At 41.8% G+C, this 23635-nt stretch overlaps 1 protein-coding gene across 3 annotated transcripts in view; it reads right to left on the bottom strand.

Moving 5' to 3' along the window:
• The window catches only part of SPG11 (SPG11 vesicle trafficking associated, spatacsin), an 82445-nt gene that overhangs the window by 2775 nt on the left and 56035 nt on the right, over positions 1–23635 (bottom strand). For 2 of the 3 annotated variants that reach the window (XR_014000213.1, XM_081157172.1), the window contains exons 29-35: positions 22578–22792; positions 21166–21919; positions 7577–7716; positions 6545–6743; positions 6047–6184; positions 2662–2795; positions 1930–2037 (exon numbers count right to left, since the gene is read on the bottom strand). Coding sequence is in view for 2 of the 3 variants with exons in the window: in XM_081157172.1 (XP_081013298.1) it covers positions 1930–2037; positions 2662–2795; positions 6047–6184; positions 6545–6743; positions 7577–7716; positions 21166–21919; positions 22578–22792 (1688 nt within the window). In the remaining variant the exon portion in view is untranslated. Of the gene's footprint in view, positions 1–287; positions 457–1929; positions 2038–2661; positions 2796–6046; positions 6185–6544; positions 6744–7576; positions 7717–21165; positions 21920–22577; positions 22793–23635 lie in introns of all 3 variants that reach the window. The other variant, XM_081157171.1, reaches the window with a different exon arrangement.

Consider the following 23635-nt stretch of genomic DNA (forward strand, 5'->3'; position numbering starts at 1 on the left):
AATGCACACATTCTGGAGTAGAATTCAGTGCCCCATCTACATTTCTTTCTGAAACATCAAGGCAGGCTTACACGGCATCAACATACACATTGGTTCCTGACAGGTGACACCTGGACACAGGCTACAAGATGGACAAATGCCTTCCAAGGCCCCTTCCATCTCCTATTTGCCCAGCTAGGGCCCCACGAGTGGCTGCTAGAAGCTGAGCTGGGTATTAATCTCATGGGCTCTTGCCCTTTTTAGCCCTAAGAACCTTTCTTGAGGGTGCTACTGTGACCTCTGCTCACCCCAGGGCTGAGACTCAATCAGTTTCAGCTGGATGCGGGCGGCTGCCTCATGGTTCTCCCCGATCTCCCTGCACATGCTGAAGCACAGGGCAATCATGTTATGCTTCTCACTGTCCCCAGGGCGGCAGCGTTTGATGTAGTCGAGTAGGGCAGTCTTCAGGGTACCACTCTGCCCAGGAAAAAAGGAAATACCAAGGTCTCAACCAGGGACTGCAAAGCAGGCAGGACTGGCTGAGTCCTTTGGTTCTTAAAGTTCCTTAAAAACTCCCGAGAAAAAGACAAAAACAAATGTAAAAGTTTATGCTATACTGAGTATAAGGAAACAGGTACATCCTCTTTGCTGTTGGGAGTGAACAGTAAAACCTGTCAGAAGCAAGAAGCCTTAAAAATGTACACGTGTTATTCTAACAACTCCATTTCGAGATCTATCCCTAAAGAAATAAGCAGAGAGAAGTGCTAAGATGGATGTAACAAAGATATTTAATGGCAAACAATTAGAAATTATGCAGATGTTCAAAATAAGGGCTAAGAAAATACCATGTAGCCATTAAAACTGATGTCAATTTGGGAAATATTCATGACATGTTTATCAAGTGAGAAAGGCAGGCTATTTCATATTTGGACAGCATGATAAAGGTTTTGCAAAAATATTAAATGTGCATATGTGTTTGTGGGTATGTATGCAAAGGAAGGGCCTATACCAAAATGTTAGCAGTGGCTGTCTCCAGATGGTAGACACAGGGCTTTTTTCTGTGTTCTGTTTTCCAAGTGTCTTAACGTTGAATATGCATTACTTTTGTAATAAGAAAGTTATTAAAATAATATTTAAATGCAGAAACAAAAATGCCTCAAAAACAATTTAAATACCCTCTGGGGGATCCTAAAGGTGTCCAGGACTTGTTCCTCTCCTGATGACTAGATTGGTCTGTCCTGAAACTAGCTCACCATTGATGCGAGTTTTTCTGCTTTGTCTCTTAATCCTGCTTGACTCAGCCCAAGTTCCCAGAAGCCAAAAGTGTACTGTGGTTTTTAAATCCAGAGGTGAAATGGGATGAAGCAATGAATCAGCCATATGAGTAACTTGAAAACAGGCTCTGTAACATGCTGAGTGTCACATAAACATGCTGAGGACAGACAAGCTCCCAGAGCCCAAAGGCCTTTGCTTCCAAGCAGCCTTCCTCATAAATAGCTCTAGAGCTTTCCAGGCCCAGGCCTTGGCATTCACTTCCTACTAGCTCTCAGCAACACACTTTTTCATGGTCCCCTGAAAACTCTCCACTGTAAAATTAGCCCACAAACACAGCCTTTTGAGTTGGTCAATCCCTTTCCGCATGGCTCTCAGGAAAGGATTTTGCCCGTCAGAGCAGACATTAGGATAGTAGAGGCAGGTGACAGCTGAGGTGGACATGCACAAACTTATTTTCTTCACTACTTAGCATCTGTTAACATATTCACTACCTGGTCTGAACTCTGCAATCTTACGATACTTGTTATGTACTTGTATATATCCTAGGGAGGTCCTTAATTCCCTCCCCCCATATTCTAGGAGTCTACTAAGATTGGGATTATTCCTGAGAAAGTCTGAGACTACTGAAAGTCACTAGCACATGTCATTCTGGAGCTCAAAATACCGTACACCTACCGGATCCAACTTCTTCCTCATCAGCACTTCGAAGTAATGTTTTTTATGCAGCAATTCAAATATGTATGTCATCTCATTGTACCTCCCAATGCCAGTGAGGAGACGCACCTGAAAAGGGAGAAGGCAGCTTCCATCAGCATCACTTAAGAGTCCTCTGAGCCAGACCACTGTCCTTATCCAGGTTGCTTGCAGATGCCAAGCTCCAGGGGTAGAAGGGCAAACGGCCAGGCTGCCTTGCTTAGCTCCCTCTCCCATGTACCCAACCAAGGGCCACTTCTGGGGGATTCAGAAACGCTATTCATTGGGACATCACTTGCTGTTCCCTCCTCTGTTGTCTCTAAAAGTGACTATCAAGTGCTGAAGTGCCACCCTCCTGGGTGGACATTCTTCCCCTTCTCACCACTTACTGCAGTGCCCAATGGCTTGTTCAGCCAATTGGGTCAATTTCAAGCCTGGAGTATTTGGTGAGGTACAGGAGGCTTGAGTTGTCAGCTCATTTCAAGGCAGAGATAAGAGGTGGTTTGAACCTTGTTTGGGGGGAAAATACAGCTGTCTTCGCCTTCTGGGAAAGCAAACTGCCCTGGTAAAGGGGATGGCGGCCCTGGAGCGGTGTAGGGATCCTCTCGATTTCTCCTTTGGAGCAATCTAATTCTGACAACTCATAACCTGGAGCCTATCTGCTCTCTCAAAGGTTTCCTTAGGATGGAAGGTGGGGATGAGGGGCTTACTTACCACAAGCCCATACTCCTCGTTGGGGGCCAAGTGGTTGTCTGTGAGCAGCCGAGCAGCCTGCAGAACTCGAATGATGCCCTCCATGTGGCACGTCAGCGTGAAGCAGTGGTGGGCCAGAATCAGCAGCTCTGTGGCTGGTTAGGTGAGACACTGGTCAGATAGGGCTGTGAACTCTGGTCACCCACTGTCTACAGATGGGAGAAGGCGCTCTCACCAGTCCTCTGAAATCCCTGACCTCACCAGCTCCAGCTCTGGGATAGCCCCCTGACGATGTCTAAATTCTTCTCTCAGTGATACCACAATCTCTCCTCAAAGACAGTCATGTAGTGACTGCATAGTGACCTTTTGAGCCTCCACATGAAAACAAGGAATCCTTGACTTATGATGGAGAGCCTCTCTGGAGACAAACTGACAGAGTACACACCAGCATGAACCCGAAGGGCAGTCTCTGTAATTGTCATGTGATGGTCTGCATTTTTTTAAAATTTGATTTTTAGAGAGCGGGAAGGGAGGGGAGATGAGAGGGGAGGAGGGGAGACGAGAGGGGAGGGGGGGAGGAGAGGGGAGGGGGGGAGGAGGGGGGAGGAGAGGGGAGGAGGGGGAGAGGGGAGGGGAGGAGGGGGAGAGGGGAGGGGAGGGGAGGAGGGGAGAGGGGAGGGGAGGAGGGGAGGAGGGGGGAGGAGGGGAGGGGGAGAGGGGAGGGGAGGAGGGGGAGAGGGGAGGGGAGGAGGGGGAGGAGGGGAGGGGGAGAGGGGAGGGGAGGGGGAGAGGGGAGGGAAGGAGGGGGGAGGGGGGGGAGAGAGAGGGAGAGAGAGATAGATAGATATTGGTTGTCTCCCACATGCACGCCGACCAAGGGTTGAAGCTGCAACCTGGGTACGTGTCCTGACTGGGAATCAAACCTGCCACCTTTGGTGTACGGGATGATACTTCAACCACCTGAGCCACACTGGCCAGGGCAATGTTCTGTACTTCTCATGGCTTTCTGGATTAATGAAAGATTTGACTACATACAAATTTAAAACTATTACACACGATCACTGTAAATGAATTAAAAGGAAACTAGGAAAAATGTTTGCAATGTTGTAGAGAGAGGGTTCCCAGCCTTAATACATGCTGTGCCTTCTGGGCCTTGATACCTACAGAGCCCTCCCCAAACCTACTGAATACTGAGCAACCTTGATTTCTAATCCTTCAGGCCTTGGTTTGAACATTTCCTCTGAAAACCTTTTTTTCCCCCCTTTATCTTTAAAAATTGTTTTTAAAATTAAAATTATCTTTATTGATTTCAGAAAGAGGAAGGGAGAGGGAAAGAGAAACATCAACGATGAGAGAGTCATTGATCGGCTGCCTCCTGCACACTCCCCACTGGGGATAAAGCCCGCAACCTGGGCAGTGCCCTGACCGGGAATCAAATCACAATTGCCTGGATCACAGGTTGATGCTCAACCACTGAGCCATGCTGTCCGGGCCCAAAAACTTTTCTTGACCCCATCAGTCTGGCTGTTACTGTATCACACCCCTCTCCTGGGACCCAGGGACTTACTGCTTTACTGTGCACCACATCCCTGGCTTTTAGAGTACCTGGCACACAGTTGGTTCAACTACTGTTGAACTAGACTGAGAAGAAATACAGAAAGCTATTTTTAAAATAAAACTGTTCAACTCTTAAAATTTTCCACTTATTTGTCCACTAAACATCATTAAAATGACTTTTTTGGGTCTATCAAATTTACAAAGTGGAATGGGTCCCAGGAAATGCTACCCTCCCAGTCTGCTTAAGTGGGAATAAGTGAACTTTTTATTCTGAAGTAAAAGTTGGGTCTCCATATGCTTTAAAAATGGGCATACTCTTTTTGGGTTTGTTTGTTTGAATTTTTTTTTTTTTTATATCTTTATTGATTTCAGAGAGAGGAAAGGAGAGGGAGAGAGAGAAAGAGAAACATCAATGATGAGAGAACCATTGATTGAGCCCACAACCCGGGCATGTGCCCTGACTGGGAATCGAACCCTGATCGCCTGGATCCCAGGTCAATGCTCAACCGCTGAGCCACACCCGGCTGGGCCTCTTTTTGTTTTTAAAATGTATTTATTTTTATTTTTTAATCCTCACCTGAGGATATTTCTTCCATTGCTTTTCAGAGAGAGTGGAAGGGGAAGAGAGATAGGGACAGACAGACAGACATCGATGTGAGAGATACATCGATTGGTTGCCTCCTGCACATGCTCCGAACAGGGCTGGGGATCGAGCCTGCAATCAATGTATGTGCCCTTGACTGGAATCAAACCTGGGACCCTTCCATCTGCAGGCTGACGCGCCCTTGACTGGAATCAAACCTGGGATCCTTCCATCTGCAGGCTGACGTGCTAGCCACTGAGCCAAACTGACTAGGGCAAAATAGGAATACTCTTGGATCAGGAGTTTATCTGAGGGAAATAATCATGGATGTACACATAGATTTGCCTATAAGGATGTTTGTCAGTGTATTAAAACAGCAGAAAATTGGAAACAATGTAAAAGTCCCACAATAGAGTATACAATAGAGTATATGTATTTTTAATTACATATAAGAGAAATACTGTGTAAGCATTAAAAATGATATAGGAGCTCTAGCCATTTGGCTCAGTGGTTAGAGCATTGGCCCGTGGACTGAAGGGTCCTGGGTTCGATTCCGGCCAAGGGCACGTACCTTGGTTGCAGGCTCGATCCCTGGCCCTGGTCAGGGCCTATGCAGGAGGCAACCAATCGACATGTCTCTCTTACATTGATGCCCACTCCCCCCTGAAAAGCAATGGAAAAAATATCCTCAGGTGAAGATAAAAAAACAAAATGATATAGGAGAATGTTCAATGTCATGGAAAGATGTTAATGACAGCATATTCATAAATTAATTATAAGCAATATGCACAATATAATGACATTTAAAAAAAATAAAAACCTACTGATTTGCATAGAAAAAGATCAGAGGGAACCAGACATTGTGGAAAGTGAGTGGGCTTTTAAATCACACAGACCGGGCTCAAATACCAGTTCTGCCATTTAATAAATTAATCAACTTCTCTAAGCTTCAGTTTTCTTCTAAAATGGGGACAATAATATCCACTTTGTAAGGTAATTTAAGAGTAAAATAAGATAAATGTGCCAAATGTTAAAAGGTTACCTTTTGTATGATTTTAAATTTGGGGCTGCTTTTCCATACACATTTTCTAAACTTTCTTCAATGAACTTATTATGGCTTTCTACCAAGAACTTATAAACTATGCTGGAGAAGTAGGGATCCAGAACAAGAAGGATCCAAACTGAGTTTTGGAAAGACTAACTCTGGAACACTTCTTGAAGAACTGGTTGGGCCCAAAACATTTAAGAAAATGGCCAAGAACTTACTGCAAGACAATTCCCCATGGGGAACGGAGGAAATCTTTTCCAATAACTTCATGCCTACCAAGGTGCGGTCTTGACACAAAGTGGTCAACTGAAGAAATGTCTGGCTTTCCTCTGCTGGGGTGACCATCTGCGTAGGCCCTGAACAGAAAGATGTGGAGAAAGGCACTGCTTTTACCTTGAGAGTTGAGAGAAAGATAAGAGCCCCATGCTGCCCAGGACTGGGCACCAGGAAATAATGCTGAAGGAGCTCCCAGTACAGCTCTCCTCTTGGCCTAGTGGTCATCTGACAGAACAGCAGGAGTTCATTAGCTCAGAGAAAGGCAGGGCTAAAGCATAATCGTAAAGCAACGAACAGAAAGCAACAACAAAATAAATGCAATGTGGCCTGGCAACTTGAGAGGGCAGTATGCAGGACGCAGAGCGTAAGATCCAAATCCTTAACACCAGGTACTTGTGAAAGTTGTCTGAAAGGCTGAGGAGGCCTGGAGGGCAAGGTACCTGCTCCCTCTGATGGGGACAGCAGCTCCCGGGTCACCTCTTCGGCCACAAGGTCTGCCACCCTGTCTGGCTCAAGGCCCTGGGTGCTGATGAAGGCTTGGGCTCGCCTGCATCGGTCGGGTTGCTGAGAGGCCAAGATTGCTCGAAGTATGGCCTCACCATCCTGGACGGCAACATCTGTGTAGGAACAGCCCAACTCCTGAGAGGAAGACAAAGTCAGTCAAAGCTGTTGTTAGGAGCCAGGAACAAGCTAGCCCTTTCTGAATTCCGACGTGGACAAACTAAGTCACTCACCCTGAGTAAGTGTTTAAAAGAAGAAAGCACTGTATTCTAGCCCTTTCAAGAGCTGAACCAAGGAAGAGAAAGGCTTGTCTTCAGAAAGTATCGGGTGACTTATTTCGTGAAATGTTATAAAATGTGAGAAAGTTGGATAAAAGGCAAGAGTCCCTTCTGTGTTGTTCCCACAGTGGCAGCAAAACCCTCAATTTCCAAAGAAGTCTCTGAACTTTATCCAAAGCAAATGGCATTAGTGCTCCGCTTTATTTCCCTCGTGCTCTTCCACTTCACTTACAGTCCACTGTGTTTCTCCCTCGGTGAGCACAAAGCCACAAACAGTTCCTGGCTGCTCTGGCTCCTGACTTTAGTGTCATCATAATCCATTTTATTTTATTCTAAAACTTATTTTGGGCTCTCCTCCACATGGAAAGCTCCAAACAATCCTCAGGAAGAACCTAAGATATTAGGGTTAGAAGGGACCCTGGTGGTCAAGACACTTATAGATGAAGAACTAGGGGCCTAGGGAAGTGAAATGTCTGGTCCTAACTTCTGGTTGGCTAAGCTGCGTGGCATTGGCCTGGCATCCTCCCCATCATTCCCAAGAGATGGATTTACAGGGGCCAATATCCTGACAAGAGCTCTATTCCCAGGTCATGGTTATCATCTAATGGGCAGACTTGGCAATGTCCAAAATCTACCTCCAGTTTCCCACTTCCCTCCCTCCAAGAGGGAGCTTCCTATGAAGGCCCCACCTACCTTGGAAAGTTCATACAGACAGAGGACCCGCCGGCAGTAGTTCTTCCCATGGAGGCATTTGCTTGTCAGAGTTTCCAGATTAGTCACCACTTCATCATTGGAGGGCAGCATCACAAATGACTGACTATCCAAACTTGAAGCTGGAAGCAAATACACATTGAAGGGGGGGGGGCAGGAGGGAGTGTTAAGCTGGAAAGATAAGGCCTCTCCCCAGTCCTCTATGAGTCTGCCTCTCTGCCCACAGCTTCCTGCACTGTACCCCCACGAGTCCCCCCTGGGTCTGGGACCACTTAAACTTCTTTCATTGCTTTCTTCCAGGAAATCTCAGGCTGAAATACTTCAGAGGCCTCATAGGCTACAAAAGACTCAAAGCCACATTATGAGCATCATTGACTGCTAGACTCTCCTCCAGATCCTCTCCTCCAGTTTCCCCTCATGTCAAATGAGTCACCAGGTCTAGCTGACTGTATCTGCAAAACACCTCTCCATCACCACCTTAGTTCTAGCCTTCATCACCCTGCATCTAAGAGGCTGCTACTATTTCCTGCTGCCAGCCGCCCCTCACCCCAGGTAAATCTTCCACATACTCATCAGGATCTTTCTAAAATTCAATGACAAAAAACAAGGATCAGCTGAATAGATGCTTCAAGGGAATAGTAAAATTAAAATCCACTCCTGGTTTAAAAAAAAAAAAAAGAAAAAAAAAAGAATGAGGTCAATTTATGTGTACTGACAGAAAAAAATGTTAAACAACATCATTTCATTTTTGTAAAAAATAAATTCTGGAATCTGACAAACTAAATAGATCCAGAGACACTGAAGCATGCAACAGATGGTCGTATTTCAGAGGGAAGAGGGAAGGGGGGTGGAGGGTCGGAAGAAATTAACCAAAGAAGTTATATGCATATATGCATAACCCATGGACACAGAGAGTAATTGGGTGAAGGCCTGGGGAGGGGGTGGGAGCGAGGTGGAGGGAGTCAATGGGGGAAAAAAATGGGACGCCTGTAATACTTTTAACAATAAAGATAAATTAAAATAAAAAAATAAACTGTGTGTGTGTGTGTGTGTGTGTGTGTGTGCGCGCGCGCGCGCAAATGAGCCCACATGTAGAAAACAATGCATGTGAAGCAAGTAAAAAATGTTATTTTAGGGAATTTGGTGGGGGTGGTAAATGGGTAAATGACTTCATTTTTTACTTTATGCATTTCTGTACTGTGTTATTTGTTACACTAAGCGTGTAATACTTTAGCATTTAAGATATTATCCATTAAAAAATACACTTTAGCCTGGCCAAGTGTGGCTCAGCCGTTGAGCGTCGACCTAGGATCCAGGCGATCGGGGTTCGATTCCCGGTCAGGGTGCATGCCCGGGTTGTGGGCTCGATCAGTGACTCTCTCATCATTGATGTTTCTCTCTCTCTCTCTCTCCCTCTCCTTTCCTTTCTCTGAAATCAATAAAGATATATTTAAAAAAAAACAAAACACTTTAAAGACAGAAGTAAAAAGCAATTCAGACCATGTTATTCCTCTGCTTAAAATCCTTCATCAGGGGTCCCAGTTCTAGGTAAGGTAGAGTGAGATCACTCCACCCTGTCTCTCCCACTGAACTCAACATAAAACTTGGACACTGCATGCAGCACTAAATGAGGACTCTGAAATGGAAACAGTAGCAGGTGGATTGAAGATACCCATAATTACCATTTTCTTCCCCTCTAGTAACCTCCAGCCTGAATGTAGTGCCACCTAAAACCCAGAACCCAGCACTAAGGCTCACAGAGAAAGTGTGCTCCCCAGGAAAAGCCCTCTAGTATGGGCTCAAGCAGCGGGAACAGGAACTCCTAATGCTCATCCTCCCTCATCTCAGCTCCTAAGCAACCCCTTGGGCTTGGTGGCAGAGGCTAAAGTAGCAGCTGGCAAGAGCCAAAACTCAGAGGAATTTTGTGTGTGTGTGTATGGATCAGAGGAGTTCTGGTCCCAAGAGGGGTGGAGTGAGCCCCTATTCCTTTTCGCATTAGCCTCCTGTAAGATGGCCCTGGATGCAGGCAGTCAGGGACGAACATAACAGAAGAGGGTACCCAACCCTCCAGCTTTCGGTCAGAGGACTGAAAAGGGAAGCCTCAGGAAACCAGAAAGAACTTGGGAAAGAGATTCAGGAAAGCAACACAAAGGTGTTTATAAACACTAGGGCCCATTCTTGGGCTTTGCATGTATAGATCTGACCCTAATCAGCATATCAAAGAGTCTGAGAACAGAATTAACAGAAAAAACACTACCCAGGTCATAATTGACCTGAGGATAGTACCACGAAGAATTTGAAAACTGAACTGATTTAATCCCCAGAAAGTGGGTCAGAACCTGTAGTCTAAACCTAACCAGGTCAACTGCTGCTAAAAAAATATCAAAATGCTGTACAGGATTTAAATAAGACTCAGAGTCTCATAACATACTATTCAAAATGTCTAGATGCAACACAAAATTACTCAACATACAAAAATACAGGAAAATTTCAACTCGTGAGAAAAGACAATCAACAGAAGACAGTACTAAAATGACACAAGTGTTGAAATTGTATGATAAAGACTTTAAAGCAGCTATGATACAAATATTCCAACAACCAATTATGACTGCTCTTGAGACAAACAGAAAAACAGGAAGTCTTGGCAAAGAAATAGAAGGTGTAAAGAATAAAATGGAAATTTTAGAACTGAACAATAACTGAAATTTAAAAATCAAAAAGTGAAACAAAAACTCAATAGCAGAATGAAAATGCCAGAGAAAAGAGTTAGTGAAATTAAAGATGGATGAATAGAAATTATCTAATCTGAAAAACAGAGAGAGAAAAAAAGATCGGAAAAAAATTGAACAAAGCCACAGGGACCTGTAAGACACTAACAAAAGTTCTAAGATTTGGAGGGGGGAAGATGGTGGCACTGTGAGAAGAAGCTGAGCACCCTTGCTCCCAGCCACGGACTCGCTTTACCACTAAAATACTGCATAACCAGCTTGGAAAAACCCGAGAAATATACCTGAGTATACATATTTTGAGTAGGGAGCACTGAAATCAGAGTCTGGTAAGGGGGGGCATAGAAAGGGAGAGTCCCCCCTGAAGCCTGTGCTGGGCTCTGATGCCCTAGGGCTAGAGGCTGCAAAGCTCCCTCCCCTTGGGAGTGTGGATGGCACCCAAAACCTGGGATCTCAATCCCTGAGCAGAGAAGGGAAGCAGAGCCCTGCAGGGAGGGCAGAGGGACCCAGGGGAATAGTGTGCCTGAGAGGAGGGGCAGCGCCTTCCTAGTGAAACAAAGCTTCTAATAGCGGCCGTGACAGGTGTCTTTCACACAGGGTGCAGATCATACAAAAGGCAGTCCCACAGTGTGTGGCTCCCGAATAGAAAGGGTCCAGAGGGCTGCACTAAGCAGCCACATACAGGGACCCTCTGCCTTCCTGTAAAGCATTGTGTAGAACCCCAGAAAGCATTTGATCTGTGTGGCACGGGGAAGGGGACGAGAGCCCTCCTGCAGCCAGAGACAGACTGGAGCTGCCTGTGGGACGGGTTGGTTCTCCAGCCACCTGAGCTCCCAGAGGGGCAAACTGGGATTTTTGACCCACCCTGAGGGGTGCCTGGATAGCAGGCAAGGAGCTGCCCCAGCTTTACTGAGATCAGCTGTGCAGGGGAACTGCATGGGACTAACTTTATGACTCCTCCTGCTTGGTGTCTAGGTGTGGGGGCAATGGGACCTTGCAGGGCGGATTCTCTGCTTGTGTGTTGCTTTGTGCGTTTTTGAGTTTTTGATCACTAAATGGGTGTCCAACTTTCTGACTAGCATTGTACTAGTGAAAGCTGGGATTTATGGCTGCATTGTGGAGAGTTTGAAATTAGCATGCCCGGTGCAATAAGCCAACCAGATCTGGGAAAGGAGGTTCGGAGCACGCCTACCTCTCCTGCAAACTAGGAGCAGCACCCCCAACAAGAAAGGGGCTGGTTCAGCACACTATAGGACCATATATCCCCCACAGGGCACAGGCCTGATGGGGAAGGGAGAACAGCTCACAGGAGGACATTATAAGAGTAAGACTCTCAGGGACTATTGTTTGGGAACTAGAGGAAAAGCTTAAAACCCCTGCTGGGGGTTTGGGCAGGCAAAGTGCTCACCGGAATGTTTTTTAATCTAACCCACTGAGCCCAGGCTGCTGAAACTGCCCATAAGAAAAGGCAACAGACTGAAGTCAATCTGAAACTGCAGCAGGCCATTGTATGGGGAACTAGAATTGGACGGTGGGGTAGAGACCGAGGCTTTGAAGCAGAGACTAACTTCTCTACAGTGAGTGCGTGACAGTGAAACCTCAAAGTAAAGGGAATGATATTCCGAGCTCCACTAACCAGTCTGCACCCTAAAGACTCTTCAGAAGGCTCTGGAGTAAGACTCGGCCACCACAATGGGGAGGCAAAATAGCTGACAAGCAGAAGTGGTCCACAGAAAGCCTTAAATCAGTCAACTACCTAAAGAGACCACAGCCAAACCTAGACAGTTCCTGACACTGGCTGATACACAAGTACCTCCTAGGAGAATTGAAATCAGCATACAAAACAGTGAGCCGCAGACAACATAAACTGCCCAGATGAAACTCAGCTTTTTTTTTTCCTTAGGAAAAAGAAAAAAAGTAAAAAAAATTTTTTTTAATTTTTAAAATTTTTAATTACTTTTTAAAATTTTGTTTTGCTTTGCTTGTTATTTTATTTTTCTTTGTTTTGTCTTTTGTTCTATTATCAATATTTTTTTGATATTCTCTGCTTAACTGCTGAGACATTATCATTATAACCAGTAAGTTTACTGCTTTTCTCTATAGTTTCCCCCATATCTCTTATTGGACTCCCTCTCTGCCCTTGCTTTATTTCTCTCTCTCCTCTCGTTCCATTGGCATAACTTTTATTTTTCTTTATTTTTCTCCCTTCTGTCTTCCTGTCTTTTTGTTTAATTGTTAGTTTCTGTTTGTCTCTTTATTGTATTTTTATTTTTTCATTTTCAACTATTTTCCTATTCCTATGCTCCACCCTTAATTTTTTGCTCACCCTTCTTTCAGAATCTTTTCTCTGCCCCTTTTATCTCCCAGTAGCGTCTCTATTTTTTACTTTTTACTTTAGTCTATTTTTTTTATTACTATTAGCAACAATATCCTTTTTTCTCTATTTTTCCCCCCTCTCTTTTCCTTTTTGGTTTTTTTTTTTTTTTTGCTTTAGCATTTGTGTCCTCACTTCACTCTCCCAATTCTATTTTCACTTGGGATGTTTTCAATGTGATTGTCAAGATATTTTGTATGATACTGCTTGTTTCCTGGCAGTTGGGTTGTGTATTGTCTTGCCTTTCCAGCACCTGTTCAACAGCTCACAAGACGTGGTTGGGCCTAAGACACACAGTTAGCCAACCTGAGAGGAGAGTCCTCCCAAGAACGGGTCAACAACAATTTAGACCCAATCACAACAGGAGAGCCCAAAGAACCCATAAAAGGGACACCCACAAAAGGGATACACTTAGAGCAAATAGCTCAGAAATATAAGGAAAATACACCTCTGGGCTCCACTGGACATACACTACAAAATCCTACCCTACAAGACTGATATCTTATAGATACACACACTTGAGCCACCAAAATGGGGAGACAAACAAACAACCCCCAAACTAAAGAAAAGGAAAAATCGCCAGAAAAAGACCTTAATGAGATGGAGTTAAGCAAGTTATCAGAAACAGAGTTCAAAGTAATGGTTATAAAGATGCTCAAGGAAACTGAGAACAAGACACTTAATGGATAGGTCAAGGAACTTAGTGAAAACATGAAAAAAGAGATAAATGTAAAAAATAAGAATCAGGCAGAAATGAAGAATACTATATCTGATATAAAGAATACACTGGAAGGAATTAAAAGCAGGCTCAGTGAAGCAGAGGACAGAATAGTGACTTGGAAGATAAGGTAGAAAAAAACACTGAATCATAGCAGCAAAAGGAAAAAACACTTAAAAAGCATGAGGCCCGTCTAAAGGGACTTTGTAACAGCATGAAGCGAAACAACATTTGCATCATAGGGGTACCAGAGGGGGAGGAAAGACAGCAAGGGACAGAGAACTTGGTGGAGGAAATAATGACAGAAAACTCTATGCTGGGGAGGGAGAAAGCCACACAAGTTCAGGAAGCACAGAAGGTTCCAAGCAAGAGGGACCCAAAGAGACCCATTCCAAGACACATCATAATTAAAATGGCAGATGTTAAGGACAAAGAGAGAATATTAAGGGCTGCAAGAGACAGACAAATGACCTACAAGGGAACCCCCATAAGGCTGACAGAAGATTTCTCAATAGAAACTCTTCAGGCCAGAAGGGAGTGGCATGAAGTTCTCAAAGTAATGAAAAGCAAGAACATACAACCAGGACTGCTTTATCCAGCAAGGCTATCATTTAAAATTGAAGGTGAAATAAAGAGCTTCCCGGACAAAAGAAGGCTAATGGAGTTCAGTACCACCAAACCAGCATTGCAAGAAATGCTAAAAGGACTGCTTTAAGAAAAAGAAAAAATATTGAAAGGTACATCAGCAAAAACGGGGAAAATGGCATTAAATAAGTATATATCAATAGTAACCTTCAATATAAATGGAATAAATGCTCCAATCAAAAGACAAAGGGTAGCTGAATGGATAAGAAAACAGGACCCAAATATATGCAGTCTACAGGAGACCCAACTGAGAGCAAAAGATTCACAAAGGCTAAAAGTGAAGGGTTAGAAAAAAATATTCCATGCAAATGGAAACAAAAAAAGAGCTGGAGTAGCAATACTTATTTCTGACAAAATAAATTTCAAAATAAAGACCATAACAAGAGACAAAGATGGTCACTACATAATACTAAAGGGATTAATCCAAAAGGAGGAAATAACCCTTATAAATATTTATGTACCCAATATAGGAGCACCTAAACATATAAAAAATTTCTTGCCCGGCCAGGCGTGGCTAAGTGGTTGAGCATCAACCTAGGATCCAGGCGATCAGGGTTCGATTCCCAGTAAGGGCATATGCCGGGGTTGCAGGCTAGGCAGCCGATCAATGACTCTCTCATCATTGATGTTTCTATCTCTCTCTCTCCTTCTCCTTTCCTCTCGCTAAAATCAATAAAGATATATTAAAAAAAAAAATTTCTTGGGGGACTTTAAGGGGGAGATCGACAGCAACACAATCATAGTGGGAGACTTTAACACCCCACTGTCAACACTGGACAGATCATCAAGACAAAAAATCAACAGGGAAACACAGACCTTAAATGACACACTAGATCTAATGGATTTAATTGACAGTTACAGAACATTTCATCCCAAAGCAGCAGAATATACATTCTTCTCAAGTGCACATGGAACATTCTCAAAGAGAGACCACATGTTAGGGCACAAGGCAAGTCTCTACAAATTCAAAAAGACTGACATCATATCAAGCATCTTATTAGATCACAATGCTATGAAACTAGAAATCAAACACTATAAAAAACCCAAAAATATTCAAAACACATGGAGGCTAAATAGCATGTTATTAAACAATGAATGGGTTACCAATGAGATCAAGGAAGAAATCAAACACTTCCTGGAAAAAAACAAAAATGAACAGACAACAACCCAAAATCTATGGGACACAGTGAAAGCAAAGCTGAGAGGAAAGTTCATATCAGTACAGGCCTACCTCAAGAAACAAGAAAAAGCTCTAATGAACCATCTAACACAACAACTAAAAGAACTAGACCAAGAACAGCAAGAAAAGCCCTGAGGAAGTAGAAGGAAGGAAATAATAAAGATCAGAGCAGAAATTAATGACAGAGACACTAAAAAAAAAAAAACACAAAAAATCAATGAAACCAAGAGCTGGTTCTTTGAAAAGATAAATAAGATTGATGCACCTTTAGCCAGACTTACCAAGAAACAAAGAGAGAGGACTCAAATAAATAAAATCAAAAATGAAAGAGGCAATATAACAACCAACCCAACAGAAATACAAAGGATCATAAGAAAATACTATGAGCAACTATATGCCGACAACATGGGTGAAATGGACAAATTCCTAGAAGCATAAAATCGTCCAAAGCTGAATCAGGAAGAGGCAGAAAATCTGAATAGGCTGATAACAACTAATGAAATTGAAGCAGTAATCAAAAAACTCCCGGCAAACAAAAGTCCTGGACCAGATGGATTTACAGGTGAGTTTTACCAAACAGTCAAAGAAGAATTAACACCTATTCTCCTTAAATTATTCCAGAAAATTCAAGAGGAGGGAAACTCCCACAATCTTTTTATGAGACCAGCATCATTCTAAACCCAAAACCAGATAAAGACACTACAAAGAAAGAAAATTACAGGCCGATATCCCTGATGAATATAGATGCTAAAATCCTCAACAAAATACTAGCAAACCAGGTCCAGCAATACATTAAACAGATCATACACCACAACCAAGTTGGATTTAGTCCGGGGATGCAAGGCTGGTATAACACCCGCAAATCAATATATGTGATACATCACATAAACAAAATAAAGGACAAAAATCATATGATCATATCAACAGATGCAGAAAAAGCATTAGACAAAATCCAACACCCATTTCTGATAAAAACTGTCAGCAAAGTGGGAATAGAGGGATCATACCTCAACATAATAAAGGCCATATACGACAGACCTACAGCCAACATCATACTCAGTGGTCAAAAACTAAACCATTTCCCTTAAAAACAGGAACAAGACAGGGATGTCCCCTTTCACCACTCTTATTCAATACAGAACTGGAAGTCCTTGCCACAGCCATCAGACATGAAAAAAACGTAAAAGGTATCCAAATTGGAAAGGAGGAAGTAAAACTGTCATTATTTGCAGATGACATGATACTGTACATAGAAAACCCAAAAGAGTCCATCATTAGATTTGATAAACAAATTTGCCAAGGTAGCTGGATACAAAATTAACATCTGGAAATAGATGGCATTTTATACAACAACAATGGACTCTCAGAAAGAGAAACTAAAAAAGCAATACCATTTACCACTGCAACTAAAAAAATAAGATACCTAGGAATAAACTTAACCAAGGATGTAAAAGACCTGTACTCAGAAAACTATGGGACACTGAAAAAAGAAACAGAGGAAGATATAAACAAGTGGAAGAATATACCATGCTCATGGGTTGGAAGAATTAATATCATTAAAACGTCCATACTAACCAAAGCAATTTATAGATTCAATGCAATTCCTATTAAAATACCAACAGCATATTTCACAGATCTAGAACAAATATTCTAAAAATTTATATGGAACCAAAAAAGACCCTGAATAGCTGCAGCCATCTTGAGAAAGAAGAACAGAGTGGGAGGGATCACTTTACCAGATATCAAACTGTACTACAAAGCCACTGTAATCAAAACAGACTGGTATTGGTACAACAACAGATATATAGATCAATGGAACAGAACGGAGACCCACGCCATTATGGTCAGTTAATACTTGACAAAGGAGGCAAGAGTATCCAATGGAATAAAGACAGTCTCTTCATAAATAGTGCTGGGAAAATTGGACAGATACATGCAAAAAAATGAAACTAGACCACCAACTTTCACCATACACAAAAATAAACTCAAAATGGATAAAAGACTTAAATGTAAGTCGCGAAACCATAAAAATCCTGGAAGAAAACATAGGCAGTAAAGTCACAGACATCTCATGTAGTGGAATGTTCACTGATACATCTCCTAGGGCAAGAGAAACAAAAGAAAAAATAAACATATGGGCCTACATCAAACTAAAAAGCTTCTGCACAGCAAAAGAAAGCAGCCTCAAAATACAAAGGAACCCCATGGTCTGGGAAAACATATTTGCCAAGGATGTATCTGATAAGGGGCTAATTTCCAAAGTGTACAAAGAACTCATACTACTCAGCAAGAATACAGACAATCCAATTAAAAAATGGGCAAAGGACCTGAAGAGACACTTCTCCAAGGAGGACACACAGATGGCCAAGAGACATATGAGAAAATGCTCAGTGTTGCTAATCATCAGAGAGATGCAAATTTAATCCACAATGAGGTATTACTTCACACCTGTAAGAATGGTTACCATCAACAAATCAACAAATGACATGTGCTGGCGAAGATGTGGAGAAAGGGGAACCCTAGTACACTGCTGGTGGGAATGTAGACTGGTGCAGCCACTATGGAAAACTGGAGTTTCCTCAAAAAATTAAATATGGAACTGCCATTTGACCCAGTGATCCCACTTCTAGGAATATATCCTAAGAATCCTGAAACACCGATCAGAAAAAATATATGCACCCCTATGTTCATAGCAGCACAATTTACAATAGCTAAGATCTGGAAGCAGCCCAAGTGCCCATCAGTAGATGTGCAGATAAAAAAAACTGTGGGACATTTATACCATGGAATATTATGCAGCTATAAAGAAGAAGGATCTCGTATCCTTTGAGACAGGATAGATGGACCTGGCGGGTATCATGCTAAGTGAAATAAGCCAGGCAGAGAAAGACAAACATCACATGATCTCACTTATATGTGGAATCTAAAGAACTTAATGAACTGATGAACAGAATAGATTTAATCACATGGAAGCTTGGATCAGACTGACGAATCTCTGAGGGAAGGGGAGGAGATTAACCAAAGAATTTATGTGCTTATATGCATAACCCAAGGACACAAACAATGGTGTGGTGAGGGACTGGGGAGGAGGGTGAGAGGTGGTAGAAGGGGTCACTGGGGAGAAAAAGGGACACTTGTAATATTTTGATCAATTAAAAAAAAAAGTTCTAAGATTCATATCCCAAAAGTATAGGAGTAAGAGTATGGTGCTGAAAAAAATATTTAGGTTGAATATTCAAGAAGCTCAGCGAACCCTGAATGGTATAAACACTAAGAAATATATGCCCAGTCACATTATAATCTAACTGCTGAAGACTAAAGACAGAAAAACATCTTGAAAGCAATCAGAGAAAAATGCATTATCTATATGGGAAAAAATAATCCAAATTTCTGAAAATTATTCATCAGATACTATGGAGGTCAAAAGGAAGTGGTACAACATTTGTAAGTGCTGAAAAAAAATAATGATTTTTTTTTTATCCAGCAAAAACCATCCATCAGAAATGAAGGTGAAACAGCCTGGCTGGTGTGCTCAGTGGTTGCACGTTGACCCATGAACCAGGAAGTCATGGTTCAATTCCTGGTCAGGGCACATACCCAGGTTGTGCACTCGATCCCCAGTAGGGGGCATGCAGGAGGAAGCTGATTGATGATTCTCTCTCATCACTGATGTTTCTCTCCCTCCCTCTTCCTTCCTCTCTCTGAAATCAATAAAAACATTTTTCTAAAAAAAAGGTGAGACCAGCCAGGCGTGGCTCAGCGGTTGAGCATTGACCCTAGGATCCAGGCGATTGGGGTTTGATTCCCAGTCAAGGCACAGGCCCGGGTTGCGGGCTCGATCCCCAGTTGGGGGCGTGCAGAAGGCAGCCGATCAGTGACTCTCTCATCATTGATGTTTCTATCTCTCTCTCTTCCCCTCTCCTTTCCTCTTTCTGAAATCAATAAAGATATATTTAAAAATAAATAAATAAATAAAATAAAAATAATTTTAAAAAGGTGAAAGAGACATTCTTAAAGAAAAAAAAATGAGAAAAAAATTTGAGAATCTGTTGCTAACAGACTACTCTAAAAGAATTACTAAGAGAAGTCCTTCAGATAGAAGAACAAAGAAACCTGAAGGAAACTTGATACATCAGGAATGAGGGAAGAGCAACAAAAGTAGTAAAGAGCTTAGTAAATATAATAAATTATTTTCCCCTTAAGTTTTTAAAATATACTTTTGGTTGAAAGCAAAATTTGTAGCATTGTTTGATGAGGTTTCCTAATATATGTAGATATAATCAGACAACTAGGATATAAAGGGAGAGAAGTGATCTACATGTGGTAAAGTTTCTGCACTCCAGTTTAACTGGTAAAATACTGACTTTAGCCAAACATATGGTGACAGAACATGTTGTGACTTTGAATGGTGGGTACACAATGCAATACACAGATGATGTATCATAGAAATGTACACTTGAAACCTAAATGATCTTATTAACCAATGTTGCCCCAATAAATTTAATTAAAAAAATACTGACTTTAAGTAGACTGAAACATTAATAGGGTATAATGTAATCCCTAAAGCAAACAATTTAAAAAATTATGCAAAGATATATAGTCAAAATCACTAAACTAAAATGGAAGATTTAAAATTTTCAAATAATCTAAAAGGCAGGAAAAAAGATTTCTTCAAAAACCACAAATCACCAAAATTCACCCAAGATGAAAAAGATAATCTGATCAGTCATATAAAAATTAAAAGATTTTCATGGCTGGGGCTGGGTGGAGGTGGGCAAAAGGGGGAGAAATAGGGGACATCTGTAATAGTTTCAACAATAAAAAATTAATTAATTAAAATTTCTTTTTTAAAGATTTTCATAATTAAAAATCTTCCAAAACAGGAATTTTCAGGTTCAGATTGTTTTACTGGTAAATTCTGTTGAACATTTAAAGAAGAAATAACACCAATTCCACACAATGTTTTCCAAAAAACAGAAGAGGAGAGAGAACTTTCGAACTCATGAAATCAGCATTACCCTGATACGAAAATGAGACCCAGTACAAAAAAAAGATACAGGGTAATATTTCTCATGAACATAAATGCAAAAATTCCCAAATAACAAACTGATTCCAATAATATATCAAAAATAATAATGCACCATGACCAAGTAGGGTTTACCCTGGTGATGCAAAGCTGGTTCAATATTTAAAAAGCAATTAATGTAATCCACCATATTAATAGTCTAAAGAAGAAATAAACACATGATCACATCAGTGGATGCAGAATAAACACGACAAAATTCAATACTGATTCAACTCTCAGAAAACTAGGAATAGAAGGGAATGTCTTCAACATAACAAAGCACATCTTCAAACACCTACAGCTACTATCAAACTTAATGATGAAAGACTGAATGCTTTTTCCCTAAGATCAGTAACAAGGCAAGGATGTCCACTCTCAGTACTTCTATTCAACATCATACTGGAAGTTCTAGCCAGTAAAATAAGGCAAGAAAAAGAAACAAAGGCATACAGATTGGAAAGAAGAAATAAAACTGTCTCTATTCATGACATGATTGTCTGTAGAAAATCCCAAGGAATCCAAGTAAATCCCTAGGATAAGTGAGTTTAGCAAGGTCACAGGATATAAGGTTAACATAAAAGTCAACCATATTTCTATCAATGTACAAATGGAAACATGACTATTTGTATAAAACAAATTTCAGTGAGTTAGTTACAAGTCAGATGGATTCCCTCTAATTTTGATACACGGCTAAAGACATAGGTGTTTCTATTTCATTGACTAATTACCTAGTTTATGGATTACCTGGAAAAGTGTTGCTCTTAACTTAGTGTAAAAATTATGTAAAAAGCGACCCTTTTCTTCCTGGAAAGAGTGCCAGCACACTGGTTAGGACTCAGGGCAGTTTGATCTCCTTTACTTACTGCTTGGGACTTTCCTTAGAGGAATGCGAGGTTCTTTTCCTTCCTCCAGCAGCTCAGCACTTTGTAGGAGAGCACGGATCTCCGGATGTAGGTCATCCACACTAGCTTCCCCTGAAGCCAGTGCTCTGCAGTGCAGTACCAAGGCAACATCTTGGTTATAGAAATGAAAATATCGGCATACTCTACTTGCTTCATGTACAAAGCCATCATCCAATAGGCGTCCTATCAAAAAGTTTAGTGATTCCTGCTCCTTCCAATCTAGTCTGATCTCACAAGTCTCTTGGGATGGAAGACCATTAAGTTCTAGGTATTTTGATGTGTTCAGAACAGCCAACTTGGAGAATGAAAACTCACTGACTAAGCTATCAAAGGAAAGTTCACCACTAGTTGAGATCTGTTGAGAAAACCTGGGCTCTATTTCCTCCTGGTTTCCTCTGAGGGTGTGCTGGGTGATACGGCAGAGCCAGATCTGCTTCTCCAGCTCCTCCAGTTTCTCCACAGGCACCAGGTCCTCCTGAGCAAGCCAGTGCCCTGCCAGGGTGAGCAGCAGAAGGCGCTCTTCAGTGCTGCTCTGTCCCTCCTCCGTAGGGTGCTCACATGCCACAAGGGCCTGGGCTGAGAAAAATGAAGAAGCTGCTTTGCTTGAAATCGAATTTTTCTTAAAATTCTCATGGCATTTTTTCCAGAAGTCAATTCTTGCTTGTTTCAGGGACCACTGGTCAATGTGTTTTAAGGTCTGCATTTCCTGTGTTATCTGTGAAATTTAACAAAGTTTTGTAAATGCTACTGTTCCCTAATTATACCATACTTTTAAAAACCAAGTCAGAGAACATGGGGCATGGCTACAGATGTTCCTGGGTATTTTATCTGGAAAGTTAAGGTATGGAAAACAATTCTAAATTTATCTAATTGAATGGGGTTCAAGGAGAAGCCACCTTTTAATTAATTCTATTCAAAGGAAAATAGTTGTAGCATATCCTATTAGCTAACCTTACATTTAAAGCATACATTCTTCACCCTGGCCGGTGTGGCTCAGTTGGTTGAGTGTTGTCCCATGCATAAAAGGTTGCTGGTTCGATTCCCAGTCAGGGTACATACCCAGGTTGTGAGTTCAATACCTGGCTGGGTGTGTGTGGGAGGCAACTGATCAATGTTTCTCTCTCACATCGATGTTTCTCTCTCTCTCCCTCTGCCTTTCTATCTCCCTAAAATAAATAAAAACATTTAATAATAATAATAAAGCATACACTCTTCAAAAAGGGGAATTCTAGGCTCATCCATTTCTGAAATTAATGTGTATCAAAAGTAAAAAAGCCTCATCTATAAATTACACATTCTCATTTGATTCTTGGTTTAATGCTGGTTCAAAAAGCTAAGATTTTAAATAACTTAAAAGACTTATGTGACCTCACCTCTTCAATAACCAAGTTGTCCACAGGTAACTCAGCTAATTCTGCTACCCTCCTAGCCAAAGCAAACTGTCCACTTCTCTCCAGTTTTTCCAAAATAGATTTACATTCATGCTGAAAATTCTCAAGGCTATAGCTGGTAATAATTACATGGTTAATGGCTATGGATGTATGCTTCAAAATTTGGCTAAGGACACACAGCTTCTTTACATCTGGACCTGTGCCAAAGAGAAGAGGATATAAACATTCATCAATAAAACGCCACCACGGCATTTCAAGAGTCACTATATATCAGGAGGGGAAGTATGTGTATTTAAATTAATAATGTGGTTAAAGGAAAGACAAAAATTTTCTAGTTTGGTTGCTGAGCAGAGGGAGCCATAGGCAGCTCCTTTATAGTAAGACATATTAGAGGTTGGCACATGGACTCAATCCACACATCTGGCTTTAAACACAGGGCAGAGGTTGGTGGTCTACTATGTAGTAGCAACTCATCAATCTTGGGAAGATTTGCCCATTCATGCAGGTTAGTCCCTTTTCTTTCTGGACTTTTTTCCTACCTTGAACAAATTTGTTTTTATGATTGTTCACTTGTTCATTCAATGCGAGTGTCATGTAGATTAAGACACAGAACCCATAGGGCAGCTGAAACTGCAGCTGGCCAGTAGCACACTGTATTCAGAATGGAGCATCTCTCGCTCCTCTGGATATCTATCTCCTTAACCCAGTGAGATGCAGTTGAGCTCTTCCTGATGTCCCTGGGAAATTTTTATCATCAATAACATTAGGAATTCTCAGCCAAGAACTTATGTGTCTGGGTTTGCTCCGACTCCCAAATAGTCTGTGAGAATCCATCCTATGTGTGCCCTCCCATAAAGGAAGAGCATGGAAACCATTCTATAGGAGCCTATTCCCAATGTCACCTGCTGGGCTGTGGTATGATTTAGGTAGTACCAGAGACAGTGAGACATCCTCCACAATAACCACCAGTGTGAGCATGCTGAGTTTCTTTGCTGGCATCATATAAAACATAGGTTTATAAAAAAAACAACAGCCATGGC

This window comes from Miniopterus schreibersii (assembly GCF_964146895.1).
Source record: "Miniopterus schreibersii genome assembly, chromosome: 1".
Classification (NCBI taxonomy): Eukaryota; Metazoa; Chordata; class Mammalia; order Chiroptera; family Miniopteridae; genus Miniopterus; species Miniopterus schreibersii.